Here is a 21723-nt window from a genome sequence, read left to right as displayed (position 1 = left end):
GAACTATTAGATAACAACTGCAATTTTCATGACTTGTTACAGAACATTTTAAGAAAAAAATTGTGGGTTGAACCTGACTAGCCAAACCACGCCCTTGTCTAGCAATGTTAAAAATGACACTAAGGAATTGTATAAATAGTTTTCTTATTACATTATTTATTTATCTTTCGCAGGGCAACAATATAACCATGAATTGTCATTAAATCGGGTGCGTGGTGCAGGTAAGTTACGCCAAATAAAAAAGAGGTGTGGTTTCCAATTGCCCTATGAACCTGATATGTCGATGTCTTGATGTCAGTCACACATACAAACTTCAAATAGTGGTTTGATTCCAAGGGAAGGCTTATTATAGTTACAAAAGTTAACGGCAAGCTTTTCAATTAATACCAGAAGTGAACCGAAATCAGTAAACTGGCCAATTCAAACTTAATGAAACAAGCGACAAAAGGAAACAATTTTGGTGAGTCTATTTCAGCAACAGATATAGGAATGTAATATAATGAATTATAAAAAGGGAACTATCACAGTTGTTGACAGGATCTTTCGGCTTTCAGTCGTCCAAACCCTTATTCTGAAAAAAAAGTACGCGATTAAAAGTTTTAGTTGCAATAGCTTTAGAATGAGTGTAAGAAGGTCATAAATTGTTGAATTTGGTTAAATGAAATTAACGAAATTGTATATGACTGAAGACTAATGATAATCTGTTGATCGCTATAATACCCTTGACGACATTGTTAGTTTAATTGATGCAGGCACGTGCGCCCTAAAGTTCTAGCGATAATTTTTCATGTCACTGTGCTGTGTTGAGAAAGGAAATTATCAGTCACATCAATCACATACTATGTAATGAATTTATAGCTGACTATGTGGTATGGGCTTTGCTCATTGTTGAAGGCCGTACGGTGATCTATAGTTGTTAATGTCCGTGTCATTTTGGTCTCTTGTGGACAGTTGTCTCATTGGCAATCATACCACATCTTCTTTTTTATATATATATATATATATACATCTAATGAAATTGATTGAATCCTGTTTGTATAAAGATAAATATTTCTTTACTTACAGTGAACAGAAATAGGAACCTGGATCTTCTGCATGAGGAGAAAAGTCATTTCAGTTGTAGAGGACCTGTTTTTAGATGGAAGTATGTCCCAGAATCACTTAGTATACCACCAATGCAGGTAAAATTTGTAAAACAAAACTATTGATGAGGACGGTCATTGGAAACATATGCGTCATCAACTACCTGTACTTTATTATCATGAGGTGAATGCATATGCACTTGTTTCTATCCATTATATGTCGACTATCCATATAAAAAGAAGGTAGCGAACGATTTTGTTTTAAGTCACCTTCGTCTCCGTGCACATTTTCTAAAATAACTTTAAATCGTGCTGATGGTACATTGTCTTGCATCAACAGTTTTTAATGTACTCCTAGACGTGAAGATAATTTATTGTTCAAAATGTGATAATGTGTCTGACCGCACAAATTGTGCAAATTGTTATGGTTATTCGCTATGAAATCTGTCCGTTACGGGATAATTAGTCGGCTAGGCCTTTATGATGTCACTCTGTCTGTCTATACGTTTGTTGGTAAGCACATCTATATATGTCTGTCGTATCAAACATGCCTCAGCTTATTTTTATACTTAATATATTCCATGTGTATATACCTATAAGAGGAAGGTAGGCAAATCTTAAATATTTTTTCAGAACCCAAACTTCGGGTAACATTTCTGTTATGGCTAAGATTTTTACACAAGTTCTTACATCATTTTGAAGTTATGTTTCAAATTGGTCCTCAGTGTCGAATAAATAAAAAAGAGGGACATTCATTGCATGATTGGAGGTTTTCAAATAATAAAAGAAAACGTGGTAGAATATGATTTTAAATTGGTTAAAAATCTTAAATTTGAGAAGCATTTATTTGTGCTAAAAATTAAACGATAAACGATAAACGATATAAAGGTATGGAATCATTTCCTTGTGTGAAATGGGATGTAGTTTTTATATCGATACTAATAAAAGCAAAGTATACATAACTATTTACAAAACTGGTAGTGTTTCTAATCCAATGTTAAATTTGAATCTTTTCACAGGTTAGCTCTGAGCTGTATAATGATATCATCAAGATAATTTCCTCTAAACATCTGGTACTGGGAAGGCATTGCAGAAATATCTGGTGGCCTGTTATATACTGTGTATTAACCATTGCCCTTCCTTCATTGGCTTTTGGAATTGCAATATGGGTCGTAGGCAACTTTGAAAAACAGACAGTGATAACTTCTATCTTGTTAATAATCCATGCTGTAGCATTGCTGTGGTTGGCTGGGTGTGGCTGTTCGGAATATTGGGTAATAAGTTGTCACTGTGACACTGAAATCAGATTTTGTTATCATATACCAACCTCCGTCATCATTAAGAATTTTAAAATTCGGCTGCGACCAGTAGCATTCATATTATCCTAAAAGGTGTACAGCAAACATTAAAATGATGCATCAATATTCCGAATATTTTTTAAATGTCTTTTGTAAAGGATAAATAATAGGGGTTCAGACACGAAAATTCTCACATTTTTTAACTTACTGGTCAGAATTTCAAGAAAACACTATGCGTGTCAAATGATGAAAAATGTTTAAACAGGACATGAAATTGTTTTCAAAATCTATGATTTGACCTACAGGTCAAGCGTATTTGAATGGTATTATCATTCACGACATAAATGCAGTATCAATGTTTTTTTCTTTCATACGAAATGTGGTAAATCTCTGCCGAAATGAAAAACAAGTTATTCTTAGGACAGAGTTATAGAAAAAGAAAGGAAAAGAATAAGATCATATGTTTGTAATAAAACATTATAGTAGCATTTGGTTTTGTATAAGGAAAATAAATGATAATTTCAAACGTACGGTTTATATATGGCCTTCGGGAATTTTCTTATTTTTATGGAACTTGTTAAAAGGAAATATCGGTCAAATAGTTTGTATTGTAGTATCTAAAATAGCATTTCATATTTAATCTTTTTTAACACAGGGGCGACGTGAGATCAAACGCAGATTAACAGAAGACTTCTTCCAAATAAGGTCATGGTCACTTATAAAAGGCACAGATTGACTGCTTCATTCACTGTATCCTTTGCAGAGACATGATTAAATATATATAATTGACAAAGAGATTTACGGGTAAAAACAGTAAACAAGTAAGCAAGATATTAGAAAATAAGTTTAATTTAGGTAGAAATCTGACATTTATGCAAACTGAAAACTATATACATTATCATTACAGCTAATTAAGATAAACAATATTTAAATAAAAAATAAGACACGAAGAGAAGCAGTTTCTGTACAACATCATATCCTTCCAAAATAAATACTGTATGTCTTGTACTATTTTTGCGCTCTGCGCATTTTTCTTAAATAAAATCGTTAGGCCTTAAATTACTTTCAAGCACAACATTCTAATTAATGACTTACCTTTAGAATTTTCATTTCGATAGTTTATAATTTAATCCAAAAAAAAAAAAAAAACCGTGATAACAACGGTTAAAAATGTGCAATCATGCTTCGAGGAAAAACAGATTTGAACAAAAATATACGGAACATCGAAATTTCATCTTTGCTAGCCAAGGATTACGATACACTCCCCTCCTCTCCATCCTTGGCGGATTGAGATAGAATTTCGGAGATACTAGGTGATGTTTTTAATAGGATGCAGTCGTAACGTCGTAACTGAATGCATAACATCAAAAACCACATATAACATGATCACATGTAAATGTAGAAAATGTAGGTATTCAATTGCGTGCTTATTGTCTTTACACCCAAAACATACGACAATTATATTAAATAACAATTTAAATGTTTTTAATAAACTAAAAGAAGTTATTATGCATGTTTCTTGCAAAAATGTTGGAATGTCAACGTATCTTTTTGTTTCCTACTTCACCAACTTTGTAGACTCTAGACCCTACCTTTTTAGCTCACCGGGCCCGAAGGGCCAAGTGAGTTTTTCTCATCACTTGGCGTCCGTCGTCCGTCGTTAACTTTTACAAAAATCTTCTCCTCTGAAACTACTGGGCCAAATTTAACCAAACTTGGCCACAATCATCATTGATGTATCTAGTTTAAAATTTGTGTTTTTTGACCCGGCCAACCAACCAAGATGGCCGCCATGGCTAAAAATAGAACATAGGGGTAAAATGCATTTTTTGGCTTATAACTCAAAAACCAAAGCATTTAGAGCAAATCTGACATGGGGTAAAATTGTTTATCTGGTCAAGATCTATCTGCTTTGAAATTTTCAGATGAATCAGACAACCCATTGTTGGGTTGCTGCCCCTAAATTTGTAATTTTAAGGAAATTTTACTGTTTTTGGTTATTATCTTGAATATTATTATAGATGGAGATAAACTGTTAACAGCAATAATGTTCAGCAAAGTAACATTAACAAATAATTCAACGTGACCAAAATGGTCAGTTGACCCCTTTAGGAGTTATTGCCCTTTATAGTCAATTTTTAACCATTTTTCGTAAATCTCCATGATCTTTTACAAAAATTTTCTCCTCTGAAACTACTAGGCCTAATTAATCCAAACTTGGCCACAATCATCATTGATGTATCTAGTTTAAAAATTGTGTTTTTTGACCCGGCCAACCAACCAAGATGGCCGCCACAGCAAAAAATAGAACATGGAGGTTAAATGCAGTTTTTGGTTATTACTCAAAAACCAAAGCATTTAGAGCAAATCTGACATGGGGGTAGAATTGTTTATCTGGTCAAGATCTATCTGCCCTGAAATTTTAAGATGAATGGGACAACCCGTTGTTGGGTTGCTGCCCCTGAATTGGTAATTTTAAGGAAATTTTGCTGTTTTTGGATATTATCTTGAATATTATTATGGATAGAGATAAACTGTAAACAGCAAAAATGTACAGCAATTTAAGACTCAAAAATAAGTCAACATGACCAAAATGGTCAATTGACCCCCTAAGAAGTTATTGTCCTTTATAATCAATTTTTAACAATTTTCATAAAATTTGTAAATTTTTACTAACATTTTCCACTGAAACTACACGGACAAGTTCATTATAGATAGAGATAATTGTAAGCAGCAAGGATGTTCAGTAAAGGAAGATGTACAAACACATCACAATCACCTAAACACAATTTTTTTCATGAACTGTCTGCTTCCTTTGTTTAATTCACATATGCCAAGGTGAGCGACACAGGCTCTTTAGAGCCTCTAGTTTTCTTACCTCCGCACTTAAGAGAGTTTAAGTGCTACTATTGGTCAAAATTAATATGGTTTATTTGGAATGGGCGTGATTTTTATCGACCGTTAGATGGTGCAACATTGTTATCACAAATTTTAGCTTAACCTGCCAAGGGTAGAGAGGAGGGGAGTGGATCGTAACTCTTGGCTATCGAAGATTAAAACAAGTAAATTCAACAATATGCATGACTTTCTTTGGACAAATATATTGTTTGAATGTACATTTTGTACATGTGGATTTTTTTTGTTGAAATCGGAATATCACATTTTACCTTATACGGTAAAACATGTAGAATTTATAAAGCCCCATGAATTAAGTTACGATTAATGAGCGAGCAGGCGGGCGACCGGGTGGGCGGGTGGGCGGGCTACAGACTGTTGGTCAGCTGATGGTGGGTGGAGCGTGCGTTGGCATGGGCGACTGCCAAACATTGTCATTTACATAAAAACGCTTTGAAGATTTTTTTGGCAAATTAAGATATGTTTTGTGACTAACAATTTTCAGAATTTAGGTTTTGTCGTTAATCATTTTTGATGAATTCATCCGTTTGTGTACGAAGGGAATGACTAAACTTTTAAAACATTTTTAAAATACATTTTTAATGATAAATGACATTTTGGATTATTTTTATTTTCCTTGGTAAATTGTTTGAAGAAGTTAAGATAGGTAGGTTAGCATGGTTTATTTGTTATTCTGTATAAATTATTTTTTTTGTTTCTCTAACAGCCTCTTGTTTAATTACTATGAATGTGGTGTGTCTAGATAAACGCTCGGTATTTCGATATTCACAAATATAATGTCTACATATATGCTAAAACGAAAATAGTGCATGGCATGATAAAATTAAATGTATGTCAATTCTAATTGGAAAACTTTGATCTGTTTAGCCTTCTGCTCACTCTTTCGGAGCACATGAGATATGCCTACCCTTCCAAATAAACAGATATAGTTCACCGTACGACCTTCAACAATGAGCAAAGCCCATAACGCAAAGTCAGCTATAAAAAGACCCGAAATGACATATTTGTAAACCATTCAAACAAGAAAACTATAACAGCTTAATTTATGCACAAAAAGGAAAGAAAATCAATTATGTTACACATAAACAAACGACAACCACTAAACTACAGGCTACTGACTTGGGATAGGCAAGTACAGAAAATAGCGAGGTTAAATGTCTATTTTGAATTCAGGCGTTGTTAAAAAAACTGACGTTTCAATTTCAGTTGAAACGTCAATCACGTGAAGCCCATATGTTTAATTTGAATTATATTTCGACTTTGAATTCAAAGCTAAGGTACTGCATCACTGATCATATTTGAATAACACTTTATATGGTAGTATCTGAAAAGAATTAGAAAAAAATCCTCACTTTTTCAAAAAAAATTAAAAAATATGGAAGACTCTGCCGAATAGCACCAGATCATTTGATATTGCAGCTTGTATATGAAAATTCAGACTGGGAAATTTGAAGTTCTTGGATGAAATTATAAAAATCTTGTGTAAGGAAATACCTCTCCCCCATTTTCCCCGATAAAAACAACTGTTTTTTAGTATACATAACATTTCGCATTTTTCTGTATTTACCATGTTGATTTTATTCTTGGTCACTTTTTCCATTACTTTAAAAATATATATAAGTAGGAATATTTATGTAATGGTTCATGCAAAATACAGTAAATCTAAAATCACATAGATTATACTAAAAATGTAATACTAAAAAGAATTAAGGAATGAATTAAGGGGCAATTACGTCATAAGTAAGCCGCCTTCCAACACAAATAACAAATAACCACAACAACAACATATATATAATATTTCCTTAACATAACATCAGATTTGTTTTCTTTTTTATGACATGACATCCTGTATAGTAAGTATTTATAATATCTTTGTCTCTGTACAAATATTTTGTTTCATACATATACTTATAAATATAGATTAGTTTCTTGTTTTAGACGTTATTCAACTACTGCACTACATATTCTACTTACAAGTAAAATAAATACAAACTTATATCTAATAAATTGTTCAAATAAATTAATTACTTATAGAGTGTCAAAAATTATTTGGAAGTACTTGATAAATTGCATGCTTATGTTGGTGATTTTGAGTCTGTTAAAAGTTTTGATTTTTATACCCTATATACTACTTTGTCCCATGGTCGTCAAAAAATTCAACTACCTGCTTAAAGATTTAAAAAGTCGGAATGTAAATATATATGTTCAAACTCTTTTAGTTAATTTTTTAATAACTGAAAAATTATTACACCTGGGTTTTCGTTTTCGATATCACTAAGTAGTCAAAACACTTACTAAATTTTATCAGTGGTACAAGGATGTCATTTGTAAATATAAATCAACATCCAGACATCTTATACGTTCAGGTATTTAACATCCAATATTGTATGGTAATATTATTTACGACGAATATGTCGACTTTCACCTTAAAAACTAACCTCACCTTAAACAGACTTATTCAGAAGGGATATGGTTACATAACTGTTGGCAGCTCATTTAGGATTGCATATTTTGGTATAGATATTGATTCACTCATGGGGTCTTTGCATCGGAAATAAACACATTATTCTAAAACCAGTTGCTGGTATGATACGAGTTATGTTCTGCTCATATATTTTATGATGGTATGATACTAAACCCCTAGCGGTAGGGATTATATTTGATTGTCATACGATGAAGACAAAATCTTTCACTCAGTTTAATTTAGGTCTGGAGCTGGCATATCAGTGACTGCTAGTAGTTCTTTGTTAAAGTATGAACCATTGTCATTTCGTTTAGTTTCTTTTAAACTGAGTTTTACTGTGCATATTGCTATGTTTCTTTATTCTGCATTAGCTAGAGGTAAAAAGAGAGGGTTGAGATCTTACAAAACATGTTTTACCCACCGCATGTTTGCGCTTGTCAGGAGCGTCTTGTTTTTGTTAGTCTCGTATGATTTTTTATTCTAGTTCATTTATATGTTTTTGCGACGATCTGCACTTTGGTCAGGTTCTTGTCTCATTGACAGAAACCCAAAAATGAATTTCTCTCCGGTGAACCATTATCTATTGTTTGATAAAGATTATATCAAATTGAAATTATATTATCTTGTATTAAATCACACGATTTTAATTATACATGCATGTACTGGTATATGCATATAAACACTAATTTCTTTTAATAACAAACACATATTAAAGGGACAAGTTTAGATTGTTTTTGGTCGATTTGTAAGCTTAGTGTTCAAGGAAATTACAAATCGTTATACGCAAACAAAAGATTTTGTGTTAATATGAATTCTAAATTGTCATTTCACCTAAGTATTAAAATCTGTTTTGTCAACTCTTTATTTAAGATATTTCAATTTCAACAAATATTTTTCATAAGATTTTGCTTTCATTAATGTGTTGATACTTGTCTATCCCAAATTCATGTATTTGGTTTTGATGTTATATATATATGTTATATTTGTTATTCTCGTGGGATTTTGTCTATGTGTGTTACATTTTAGTGTTACGTCGTTGTTCTCCTCTTATAGTTAATGCGTTTCCCTCGGTTTTAGTTTGTTATCCCGATTTTGTTTTTTGTCCATGGATTTATGAGTTTTGAACAGCGGTATACTACTGTTGCCTTTATTGATAAGAGACATGTCTTGCTTGTTGGTAGAAAAATTCAGAACAATATTGCTGGTCTATGACCTAAGGGATAGGGTCTAAACAAATAGTTAAATTGATATGTAAAGTTAGTATTGCATACTCTTTACCCCACTGAATTCATAACCCTGCTGTTGAATATCAATCAACGCGGATTTCATCCGCTCAGTAGTCGCTACTTCGATATTGACATTATCGATAAAAAATCTTTCTAAATTCTTATTCAAATTGAACCTGATTTAGAAATTGTAGGGTATGATTTTCGAGGGCTGGCCCATTTCTGCTGTTTGTTGTGAAATATTTTTAGCACTGGACAAACGTATACTTATTTTCTGTAGAATCACTGGGCATCAGAACTACACAACAAAAGAATCCGTGAGAATCAAAACCGTGAAATGGTATCTCTTAATACGAATGACAATGCCGATGACGATGACGCACTATTAGATAATACAATTGGGGATTCAGTAACAAGTGATGTACAGGTATGGACATACATATATATAGTAAACATATCGTAATTACTATATATATACAATGATGTCATCCTTCACTACCTATAAACTAAAACCAATGTAGTGTGTTTGCAAGGTACTCCTATATGCCACCATACATCCAGAATTGTGTAATAGACCGAGGTCAAGATTACGAGAAAAGGCGTCACTCGACTAACGAAAACTATATGTCATAGCCTAGTGTCCCGTGCTTTAATCGAATTGTAATTGTTTGATAATACATTTTGATAAATAGATTCTGTACACCAGTTTTGTTAGAATTTTTTTTATAATTTTGATACATATAACATAACATACATCGTCTCGAATTAAGCGCAGAAATGTTCGATCTGAAAATGTTTTGTTCCTTCCTCAGACGAATTCGAACCCCTGAATATGATGCATCGCGGCACCACCGAATCACTGTGACAAATACGGTTAAAATGTGAAAATATGGGTTACAACAGTGAAGCTTGCGTTAATCCTATTCAATATAAACATTCAAAATACTATATTAACAAAGTAAAACAAAATGGTACGTACAAAAGCAAATGAGCGAAAATGAGATTTATTTTACACATGTGACTGAATATGGTTTTTGACATTCGATAACTGCATATGTGTTCCACATATATACAACAGTATTCAGTTATTTTGAATATTTGCGGGCGTGCATTTATTTTACATTTAAATGACTTTTATGCGTATTTGTTTAACATATTCATGTTTAGCTATATAGAACTGTTTATTTGTTTAACTTATTATATTGTTGTTGCAGGAGACAGTAACTAATTACCTGTTAAACTTATCTAGTGCCTACCTCCAGGACTATATGAATGAAAAACTTGAACATGCTGGGGACAATAACAGACATGCAACAAAAGCAAAATGTATTTGTCAATTTGCTGAGTCACTTTACTTTGCAGAAATGCAGATCGTGTGAGATCGGAGAACTATTAACATATATTTCTGTTGTTCATGATATGTTTGTAATGTATATGACCATAATGTTCTTTAACTTACATCTGTCCTAGGAATTGTGACTTAAACAGCAAACCATGAGCACTATGGTATTGTTTTTATATTTTTTTTCTTGTTAAACGAATCAAGGGCCATTGATTTGATCAATCAACAACTCAGTATGAAATGTATTCAATCGGAATGTCGGTATGTTCAACATTTGAAATTCGATGTTTCCCAAGTGTTGGAACCTGTTTTTATAATGATTTTAGGAAATGATGATTGCAATGTTCCGAATGGATATGCAGTGAAATTACAATAGAAGAGTGTCTCTTATGTGTTTGATCACAGTTTATTCAACTGTTAGAAATGTATACAGGGAATTAATAAAACAATATAGAAGACTTTAGTTTTAATAAGTAATAATGCCATTGTGATTTAAAGTAACGTTTTCTCCTGTACAATTTTGAATAGAAAATTAAAGACTGAGCAACACGGGCACATTAAAAACGGGAGTTTAAAGAAAATTCAGCGTAAAGCAGACACTTGGCCACGGATTTATATAGTTACCATATTTTAACATTTTATACTGTTCAGACAGAATAATTTGTGTTGCATATCTTTATTATATATGTATATGTATATCGTGTGAACCTAACAAAAAAATCTTCCATGTCTCTGGTTATGGGGGGGGGGGGCATTTATTCATGCACCGAACATCTTGTTTCCCAAGTGTTTCCCTATTTAAAATATCAACAACATTTCATATTGTTGTATTAAAGGGATTTATATTACGCATGTTAAGAACACCGGTATCCTTGATATAAAAGCTACACCAAACCTTCTTATACGTTACAATATTTAGATAGGACGTCTATGCATAACCCAACAATCTTCTCCGGATTTATAAAAGGGGAAGCTATTCGCACCTACCGAAACAACAGCAACACGCAGTATTCAAAACATACATTTTGTAAATTCAAAGGCCATCTTAGGCAAAAGGGATACAAGGAGCATGAGATACTTCGTAACTGTAAATCGGCTCTCAATATCGAACGACTAGAGTTACTCCGCTTTAAACAAGAATCTGACAATCAGATACCACTAGTATTTGCAACTAAATATCATTTTTCGTTAGGAAATATAAATAAAGCTTTACGAAAACATGATAAAAAACTACTTCGCAATGCGAAATGTAGGGTGTTATTTCTAAAACCACCAATGGTGGCGTATAGTAGACATCGGAACTGAAAAAAAATACTGACTAGATCGGTAGTTTACAACATGAAGGATCGGGTCAGGACTCCTGATGAAGCACACACCTAAATATGAGCCACTGAGTATTATAGAGTTTGTCCTATTCTGTACTGCAGAAACACGATGTAAATAATAAAATTGAGAAAGGAAATGGTGAATGTGTCAAAGCGACAACAACCCGACCATAGAGCAGACAACAGTCGAAGGCCACCAATGGGTCTTCAATGTAGCGAGAATTCCCGCACCCGTAGGTGTCCTTCAGCTTGTCCCTAAAAATATGTATACTAGTACAGTGATAAAGGAAGTCATACTAAACTCCGAATTATGCACAAGAAACTAAAATAAAAAAACATACTAGACTAGCAAAGGCCAGAGGTGTTGGGTCCTGGAGAATAGGCAAACGTGGCTGATAGGTACTTCCAGACATTCAACAAATTGATAATGAACTATTTTTTGGCAATCAACATTACATATTTACACTGACGAGCAGCAAGACACAAGGAACCGCAGAAACCTTTTCATTTTTCTTCTCAGAATTAGCCCGGTTAAATTATTGTCAAATTTAACAATAATTGAAAACGTAGTATTCTGTCGAAAATAATTAGTATTCAACATTAAAACTAATTAGTTATCCCCTTTCTTTATATATATATAAACAATATGTTGATGTTCATTTCTTTTAGAGAAGGAGGGGTTAAGGTCGACAAAAAATAGCATAAATTTTGCTTTTTGATGTCGTCGCTTGTCTTGTTCGTATACATGAGTCGTATTTCCAGAAAATCTACTACATGCAAAGTTATTTACTGATATTCATTCTGTTAAAATGTAGGTCAATGGAAAACAGTGGTTAGATGAATCATTATGTCAAATTATAAATAAACATGCAGCTAGTAGGTAAGTGCACACATTTAATTTTACGCATAAATTGTTGATGATAATTACAGCATTCTAGTTACGTTTGGATTGATTTAATCACTTACTTGACAATGTATCTTTATTTCATTTTTAAAGGGACATTAGTTGTAATATTTAGTATTCGATATTTAGTTGATAGGGGTTGACCCTTACTCCTTTTTTATATTTTTACAAGTGTATATCTTTTTGTGTATTGCGTAGGTAGAAATGTAATCTTTTTCCATGTTGTTTGTGTTTCATGTGGTGTGTAATGTAAGATAATTTACATTGCACTATGCCCGACGCTTTGTGTTTCATGTGGTGTGTAATGTAAGATAATTCACATTGCACTATGCCCGACGCTTTGTGTTTCATGTGGTGTGTAATGTAAGATAATTCACATTGCACTATGCCCGATGCTTTGTGTTTAATGTGGTGTGTAATGTAAGATAATTCACATTGCACTATGCCCGACGCTTTGTGTTTCATGTTGTGTGTAATGTAAAGGAATTCACATTGCACTATGCCCGACGCTTTGTGTTTCATGTGGTGTGTAATGTAAGATAATTCACATTGCACTATGCCCGACGCTTTGTGTTTCATGTGGTGTGTAATGTAAGATAATTCACATTGCACTATGCCCGACGCTTTGTGTTTCATGTGGTGTGTAATGTAAAGGAATTCACATTGCACTATGCCCGACGCTTTGTGTTTCATGTGGTGTGTAATGTGAGAGAATTCACATTGCACTATGCCCGACGCGAGAGACCACTCGACCACCTATAGGCTCTGCAATAATAAAGCGTTCGGTGGCCAAGTGTTAACTTTACTCGTAAGGTTTTATCTAGCTCCATAACACAGTACACGGTATATAAGGTATATAAGATAGAATATTTCAGATCAGCTTTTGTTATTTGCATTTAATGTCTATTACTCAGGTTCTTTCCACCATTTTCTACTTAAGAAAATGCCTTTACCAAGTCAGAAATATGACAGTTGTTCTCTATTCGTTGGATGTGTTTGAGTTTTAGATTTTGCCATTTGATTAGGGACTTTCCGTTTTGAATTTTTCTTTGGAATTCAGTATTTTTTTTCTTTTACTTTTTAAATATGCAACTGGTATTTTAGAAAATACTAAGGCTTTTCTACCTCAGGCATAGATTACCTTAGCTGTATTGGCAAAACTTTTAAGAATTTTGGTCCTCAATGCTCTTCAACTCCGTACTTTATTTGGCCTTTTTAACTTTTTTGGATTCGAGCGTCACTGGTCTGGCGTATATACTAAATTTAGTCCTGGTATCTATGATGAGTTTATTTATGCCAATAATTTTTTCTTTTACATTTTTTGTATTTAAGCAGTATATTTTAGATGAACAAGATGAAGGAATGTAAAAAAAAAATAAAAATCACGAGACCCAGAGTATATGATACAAGTGCCGTTTAGACAATTCTGTTGGTGTTAAATACTTTCAATAAAATACCAGGGGTGCTTCGGATATGGTAGGACTACCTTCCTACCCATTTGGGATAATCAAAAATATGAATTTTATGAGACATTGCACACATTTTACCGGCCTCTTCCATGTCTAGATGCATATACTGATACATTATATTCATGCCAATAAGTTCCGTGAAATTTTTGTTTCTAATAATAAACATATAAATATAATAAAATGTGGTATGATTGCCAATAAAACAACATTTCATCTACGACTTATTGCTGTAACATGTTTGCTTTAATTGCAAAGAATTCATTTAATGAACAGAAACGAATAAAAGTATGTAACATGATTATATAACAAGCTTCTACATTAATTTTATTTCATGTTTTACACACAAATGAGGCAATCAGTTTACTTTATTTATAGTAATAAAAAAACACTTTTCACTGTGGTATAAATAAATTTACTGAATAATTTTGGCAGCCACTTATCTGTTTTATACTGTGGCTAGAAATGTATTTCTATGTTGTGGATGTCATGTATATTTTATCATCTAGTCTTGATTAACTCTAAACTAGTACCCATTGTGGATAATTTGAATATCTATATATGCGTTTGCCATACTGATTTGTGAGATTGATTTCCGAATTAAAAATGTGCAACACAAAATCTTACCATAGACTAAATCACAATTGAAGTTAATAAAGAAAGACACGCCGGCAATAAGTACTTTTTTTCTCAAGTAAAACTAAGTAAATAAAGGTTGCACATTCTTATTTGAATGAAAAATAAATGAAAACAAATATAATTCTATTTTATAATTATTTTTAAATTTTATTTTGGCAAACTTAGATTTAAAAACAAATGTGTGGTGAATTATGGCGTTTTTGGTTTATACATGTAGGATTGCTTTTTTATTTAGATATATGAAGATGTGGTATGAGTGCCAATGAGACAACTCCCAATCAAAGTAACAATTTATAAACGTAAACCATTATAGGCTAATGAACGGCCTTCACTAATTAGTTATTTGCTCACACCGAACAGCAAGCTATAAAGAATCCCAAATATTTCAAGTGTAAAACTATACCAACGCCAAAACCAACGGTCTGATCTGAATAAAAACCGAAACCAGAAACACTTATGAACCACATAAACAGACGACAACCAATGAACATCAGATTTTTGACTTTGGACAAGTGCAAACAATTGCAAAGGGATTAAACGTTTTAATGGTACCAAACCTTCTCCCTTTTTCTGAAACAATAGTATAACATCACAACATAGAAAGACACACTATAATTCGCATGCTTCTTAACATTGTTTAAATAACAGAATTGATCATTAAAATTCACAAAACAAAATAACGTTTTAATTTTGTGTATTTGTTTAATAACTTATAATTTAATATTAAAAAAAAAACAATAAATGACCAGCGGAACGAATACACCTGCAAGCTCGACCTTCCCGAAAGTCGTCGTTTGAGATCACCTGTGCACGTTCAAGCTGCTCCCAAAAACCTAACCATCATAACGAGGGATGGTTAAGGGCCATCAGAATTATGCGGGAAAGGTTTTTGATAAGAAAGATAAGGACAGTTGCCTCAGAGGGTGTGAATGAAAAAAAAACATAGAAAGAGTCACTCATTTTCCCAAACATCACTCATTTTTCTGCTGCCATTACTCCTTTCCCGGCTATCACTTGTTTCCAGTAACTCCGGTTCCCTACTGGACTCTTACAGTTTTATGGATTTTTTTTTAAAATTATGTGTGTTTAAACTGCAGGTTTCTATTCATTTGGGAAAGATACACAAGTATGCAGTGACGTTCAATTATTCAACCTTAGTTTCAAATCATTAACGAACTGCTGTTTTTTTTTGGGATGTTGAAATTGGCAGCCTCTGTTTTAATTACTCTATCGTTGTCAAATTTGAATGTTATACCAGTTTAGATTGGTCAGTGTTGTTTCTTCTGAATGAATCTCCATGCAGTTGTTGTAACCTTTGTGCCACTTCATATTGCAAATTATTATTTTTAATAAAGACGTATCATTGTATTGTTGTTTTGAAATTTTAAAATTATACAAGCGTCTATATGATGTTCGTTTAAAATTCTAACTTGACGTCCTTCAAAATTCTTTGAGTACAAACCCGTGTTTTGTAAACATATAAGACATTTAAGTAAAATTATCATTCAAATTCATCCAAACCTATCTACATATGTCATTTTAAATGGTTTAAGAATGTAACGTTTTCAGTTTGCTCTGTTCTTTTACGTTAATTTAATAGTTTGTTTATTTATGGAAACGGATAATAATGCCTTCACCTAGAGCGCTTCGTTCCAATTGTTATTAAAGATAACAGGATTATAATTCTGTACGCCAGACGCGCGTTTCGTCTACAAAAGACTCATAAGTGACGCTCAAATCAAAATATTTATAAAGCCAAACAAGTACAAAGTTGAAGAGCATTGAGGATCCAAAATTCCAAAAAGTTGTGCCAAATACGGCTAAAGTAATCTATGCCTGGGATAAAAAAAACCTTAGTTTTTCGAAAAATCCAAAGTTTTGTAAACATGAAATTTATAAAAATAACCACATTATTGATGTACAAAACAATTGTCGTATTTGTCCAATTAGAATCAAAATAACTCATGGGGCTTGAATATATCGTGAATTTTCACTTTATGCCGATGTTTTCCCCCTCGCTATCGGTCAGAGTAAAATATTTGTCATAAAGGGTTAACCCATGGTAAAATCCCGATATATTCGAGCCCCCATGAATTATTTCTTAACTGTTTTACTATATAAATTTCAAGGTTGTCATGTATTATAATCAGAATAGATTAAAATGATTCATTTTACATCGTGATCATACTGATGAAGGATATTCGTTATCCGAAATATTTAAGATTTGGTCATTTTATAGTTATATTTTGGTCATGTTGTACACTTTTAGATTGGTTATATATTATATTTTGTAATGTACTGTATCATAAGTATATGATCCATCGACCCGTTAGATTTATCGTTAGGTTTTATTCAGTCATTTTATGGATTAATATATATAGCAGTCTGCAAATTAATTTATACAAATATTATATATAAAATTGATGTAGCGAACCCCTCTTCAAAACTAATTTTGCCAATAGATAAATAAACTCTTGATGTACTTGGATATGCTGCATCTGACCGGATATTTATATTTTGGATAATGGACCATAAAAGGTCAAAGTATAATTTCAAAATTTTCGGTTCTCTGACTACATCCATTTGTGTCAGAAATCTTTGCAGCGTCAAATGTTTAATCACAATCCAAAGTCAGAGTCTGCGGTACATATCCACCTCACAACGCTCAGCGGAGCAAAGCAAAGCAATCGAGTAGAGATGACCGATGATAATCTGCTTATCGCTATTTTACCTATGACGACGTTATCAATTGCATAAGCAACGCTAATGGCAACCTTAGTTTCTAGCAATAATTTTCATATCCCTCGACTCCGCTGAGAAAAGGAAATTATCAGTGAGCAAGATCAAACAAAAGTTTTGTAAAATAGCGATTATAAAGAAGAAAGGTTGATCTCAGAGTGTTGTTTTCGAGAAACGGTCGTCTATCTTATAACAGTCCAGGCGATTATTTATTTGTGTAATATTATTTGGATAGGTAATATTACTTAAGGTAGATGGGGGGTCTAATTTTTTATCCATAGATTTTTTATATTTTTTGAGGAAAACTTATTATTGATATATACTTTGAAATTATCAAATAAAAAAGTGGGGTCACCAGTGTTCCAAGCTCAAAATTTTGATTTGAAAATTTAAGGCAAAATGGACATTTTGACACAGATTTCGTATAGACTATGAAGGAAAAAACGTTATTTGATACATTATTTGAATCAAAAGTTGCATTTCTTATCCATAGAATTTTCTTATTTTGTGTTTTTGAATTGTCCAAACATTAATTTAAAAGTTAAGATAAAAAAAAATGGTAGGTCACCGTCCGTATAAGAAAGATACAAGCTAATTTTGACAAGAAAATAGATAAAAAAAGGGAGTTAACTTTAAATTCATGAATTGAATAAATTTGAAAATTTTATTTTTTTCTTATTCAGATTTTGATTTGTTTCTTTAGATACATCAATGGTATTTGGTATGTTAGTGTTTAATATTAAGAGGGTGAGTTGTGTACCACCAAGCCCGCATTTTTTACATGACCTTTGACCTCAAGGTCAAATTATTGAAACATATGTGTGTTATATTATGAACTTGTAGTTAATTGTCGCAGCCGTAATATTTTTGTCTTTTGAGATAAATCGATGATGTATTGTATGTTTTTGTAAAACCATGGGACAGCTTGTTGTATACCATCAGAAAAGCTAGCAATTTAGCCTTGACCTTTGGCTTCAATGTTAAATAATTGACATTTCAAGTATGCATGATTGATTGGATGTTAAAAATTTTGTTTTCATTATTATACAGATGAATATGAAGTTTGTTAAGTACGTGTAAAATCAAAAGAGGGTAGGTCATGTGCTATAAGGACTGCAGTGTGACTTGACCTCTGAACCCAAGGTCAATAATTGATATTTTGTACATGAGAAGCTAGAACTTGTATAGTATTTTTATAAAATAATTTTTAGGTAATTGTCCTTTTACGGGGAAAAGTGGACGCATTGTCAAAACCGAAGACAACCATCTTATTCCAGATTGTGTACTGCAATTTGTGGGTAATTCCAGGTGTTACAGTGCACTTATCCAGTTTCTTATACAATTAGTAGATGAATTCTGAACATTCTTTATTACTCCTTCAACAACATCAAAAAGGGGGACTTAAGTTTCGATATAGAAAAAATGATAATCTTCTGTGACAAATTTATTTCTTGAGTAACAGCAACAGACTTCAGTACACTGGATAAGTTTGGATATGTATCCTTCAGTCAGCACTTTTCTGAAAACTAGGAAATCCCCCCTTTTTATGAATAAAATATCATTACTCAGAAACAACAATTCTACAAAGTTGCATGAAAACAGCTCAAAGCATTTTTGAATTATTATACAAAAACTGGAAAATCACAATTATTTAATGAATAAAACCCCATAACTTGGAACCTAAAATCTAAAATTTATGAAAATCAAAAGAGAGCTCACGTCAATAGATATATATTAATTCGATTCACCAAAGTTGCATACAAACTGATGAAGCGTTTTTGAGTTATTGTATGACAAGTGGACGACTGACGGACAGACAACAGTATACCATAATATGTCCCGTAAACGGGCATATAAAAAAGAAGATGTGGTTTGATTGCCAATTAGACAACTCTCCACAAGAGACCAAAATGACACAGAAATTAACAACTATAGGTCACTGTAAGGCCTTTAACAATGAGCAAAGCCCATACTGCATTGTCAGCTATTAAAGGCCTCGAAATTAAAATGTAAAACAATTCAAACAAGAAAACTAACGGCCTTATTAAAGCATGGACAAAACCATTTCTACAATTGTCATTTGTTATACTTCACATATCTGATGTATATATATATATATATATATATATATATATATATATATACAACTCGTCTAAACATCAACCCAACAATGTTAGATCTGTAAATTTGCTTTCGCAAATCTTTTGTTCTTCCCTCGCCGGGATTCGAACCCATGCTACTGTGATATCGTGACACCAAATCGCCTGCACTGCAGCCGTCCCGCTAGACCACACGACCACCTGGGCTCTCAAAAAAGAGCTTTCGGTGGGCATGTGTTACCTTTCCACGTCAGTTTTAATCTAGCGGCGTACTACAGTACATGATATATAAGGCATGAAGATGTTATTGTTACAGATCAGCTAAATTATCTATAGTAAAGGATCCTACAAATTAATGTAAGATACAGTCACAGAAAATAATTATATTCATAAGTACGTCTGAGTCAGTGACAACCCTACAACAGATGTATCCATATATATATATATACATCAGATATGTGAAGTATAATATATATATATATATATATATATATATATATATATATATATATATATATATATATATATATATATATATATATATATATATATATATATATATATATATATATATATATATATATATATATGCAACTTCACTTCTTTTTTTTTAGTTTCTAATTTTAGTGATTCCACCATTGATTACCATAATCTTAAGGTAGTCTCAATACATTTCATTCTCTTTTTTACACTTTAACAAACATGGCTTGTCTTGCATGGATAGATGGTTATGATAAGCAAAATTCTATCCGGATGAAATATCATCAGGCAGATCAAATGTTACAGATGATATTGTTAAATTTTTTCCGCAGGGGTGTTTCAACCATATGTGCCCATTCAAAAGCACTGGTTGTCAAAAAAAAAAGGAATTCTAACCCCAGGAAGCACTAACTTTCACTTCCCATCATGTATGTTTGTATATATTTTTTAAATTCTTATGAATCCTGTATAATAGATATAAGGAGATGTGGTATGACTGCCCATGAGACAACTCTCCATCCAAATGCCCTTTTTAACTGGTTTGCCACAATTTCTCTGTTTAATGCTACATGTACCTGCTCAAATTGGCTATCTTTTTTCAAGTTATAAGTACATTCATTGTCTAAAGAAGAAATTGTCGTACCAAATAACATTTAACTAATTAAGGTAAAAAAATTGTACAAGACAGCTGATACAAGAACTATCCTGACTATTTGTCAGTTTGAATTTATTTTTTAGCATGGCCTGATTTTAATTAATATACCTTGTTGACTTTATTAATTCTATCCATGAACAGTGAGCTACATGTATACTGTAGTAAACAGGTACAGTTAAATGTCTATCTTTGTCAATTTTTTATTTATTCTGCTGCAAAGTGAATACAATCATGACGAACATTTTATTATTGTGCTTAAATGTTAACCATTATTGTGATGACATATGATAAGTGTGAGCTGAGATTCTGCTAAGTTTTTATCCATAAGTCACATTCTGACTTTCTATCTGACAGAATTTTATGTGTCAATTTTTGTGTTTCAATATAAAAGGAAGATGTGGTATGATAATTGATTGCTAATGTGACACAGCAACAAAAGACAACCACTGAATTACAGGTTCATGACTTGGGACAGGGACATACAGAATGTGGTGGGGTTAATATTTGAAGGTGCCAAACCTTCCCCATAAACTTGAGACAGTGCACGTGGTGTAATGGTACAACATATGGGAACGCTTTAATATTAGGCCATTTAAAATATATTTAATATTTAAATGTTGATATGTTGAAAGCCCCAAAAAATCTTGATAGTTAAAATTCTTCACTTTCCAAAGTTGAATATAAAAGTAGTAATTTTGTCTATGATATATATATCTTATCGCCCTGAAACCTGGTTCACAGCTTTTAATTTAGTAAGCTCTGGTCACACTACATGTAAGTTGGTTAAATTCTGTTAAGTTCTTCTATCCTATTAGATAGGAACATAGTTATTATCCTTTGATTTTACTTTGTTTACAAATATAGACTCTAGTGTGAACTTTACATATCTTGCCATTTTTGTTCATACACCTTAAAAAAATTATGCCTTAAAGAGGAAGTACATTTTGTATTTAAAGAGGTTGAAATTACATGTACACTGTAAAAAAAACTTTTGGTCATGAATGGACCAGCTGGAAAAAGGTTAAAAATTAGTATGTCTGAAGCTGTCAAGAGAATTTAACACCCACTGTACATATAATGTACATGTA

The 21723-nt window shown here is 32.3% G+C and overlaps 2 protein-coding genes across 6 annotated transcripts in view; both read left to right on the top strand.

Annotated features, from left to right (window-relative positions):
• Window positions 1-21723, top strand: part of LOC143048594 (uncharacterized) — a 148557-nt gene that overhangs the window by 1317 nt on the left and 125517 nt on the right. Inside the window, exons 2-3 of one of the 5 annotated variants that reach the window (XM_076222368.1) lie at window positions 174-221; window positions 1066-1181. In XM_076222368.1, coding sequence (XP_076078483.1) covers window positions 174-221; window positions 1066-1181 — 164 coding nt within the window. Of the gene's footprint in view, window positions 1-173; window positions 222-1065; window positions 1182-12373; window positions 12534-21723 lie in introns of those variants that run through there. The other 4 variants (XM_076222369.1, XM_076222366.1, XM_076222367.1 and 1 more) reach the window with 4 other exon arrangements.
• On the top strand, window positions 3063-10491 carry LOC143048595 (uncharacterized). Its single transcript, XM_076222371.1, has 4 exons — window positions 3063-3130; window positions 7114-7149; window positions 9267-9413; window positions 10201-10491. The coding sequence occupies exons 1-4, from the start codon at window positions 3089-3091 to the stop codon at window positions 10363-10365; spliced, it is 390 nt and encodes a 129-aa protein (XP_076078486.1). The 5' UTR covers window positions 3063-3088; the 3' UTR covers window positions 10366-10491.

The sequence above is a fragment of the Mytilus galloprovincialis genome, chromosome 10 (genome assembly GCF_965363235.1).
Source record: "Mytilus galloprovincialis chromosome 10, xbMytGall1.hap1.1, whole genome shotgun sequence".
Taxonomy (NCBI): Eukaryota; Metazoa; Mollusca; class Bivalvia; order Mytilida; family Mytilidae; genus Mytilus; species Mytilus galloprovincialis.
The sequence above is the reverse complement of the archived record's forward strand: the minus strand, read 5'-3'. Positions and strand labels throughout refer to the sequence as shown.

Bases quoted from the DNA above. Each gene is read 5' to 3' on its own strand.
- LOC143048595 (XM_076222371.1), top strand. From the start codon at position 3,089: ATGGTCACTTATAAAAGGCACAGATTGACTGCTTCATTCACT. The intron at 3,131-7,113 runs GTATCCTTTGCA...ACATAACATCAG, and splicing joins GATTGACTGCTTCATTCACT to ATTTGTTTTCTTTTTTATGA. The intron at 9,414-10,200 runs GTATGGACATAC...TTGTTGTTGCAG, and splicing joins CAGTAACAAGTGATGTACAG to GAGACAGTAACTAATTACCT.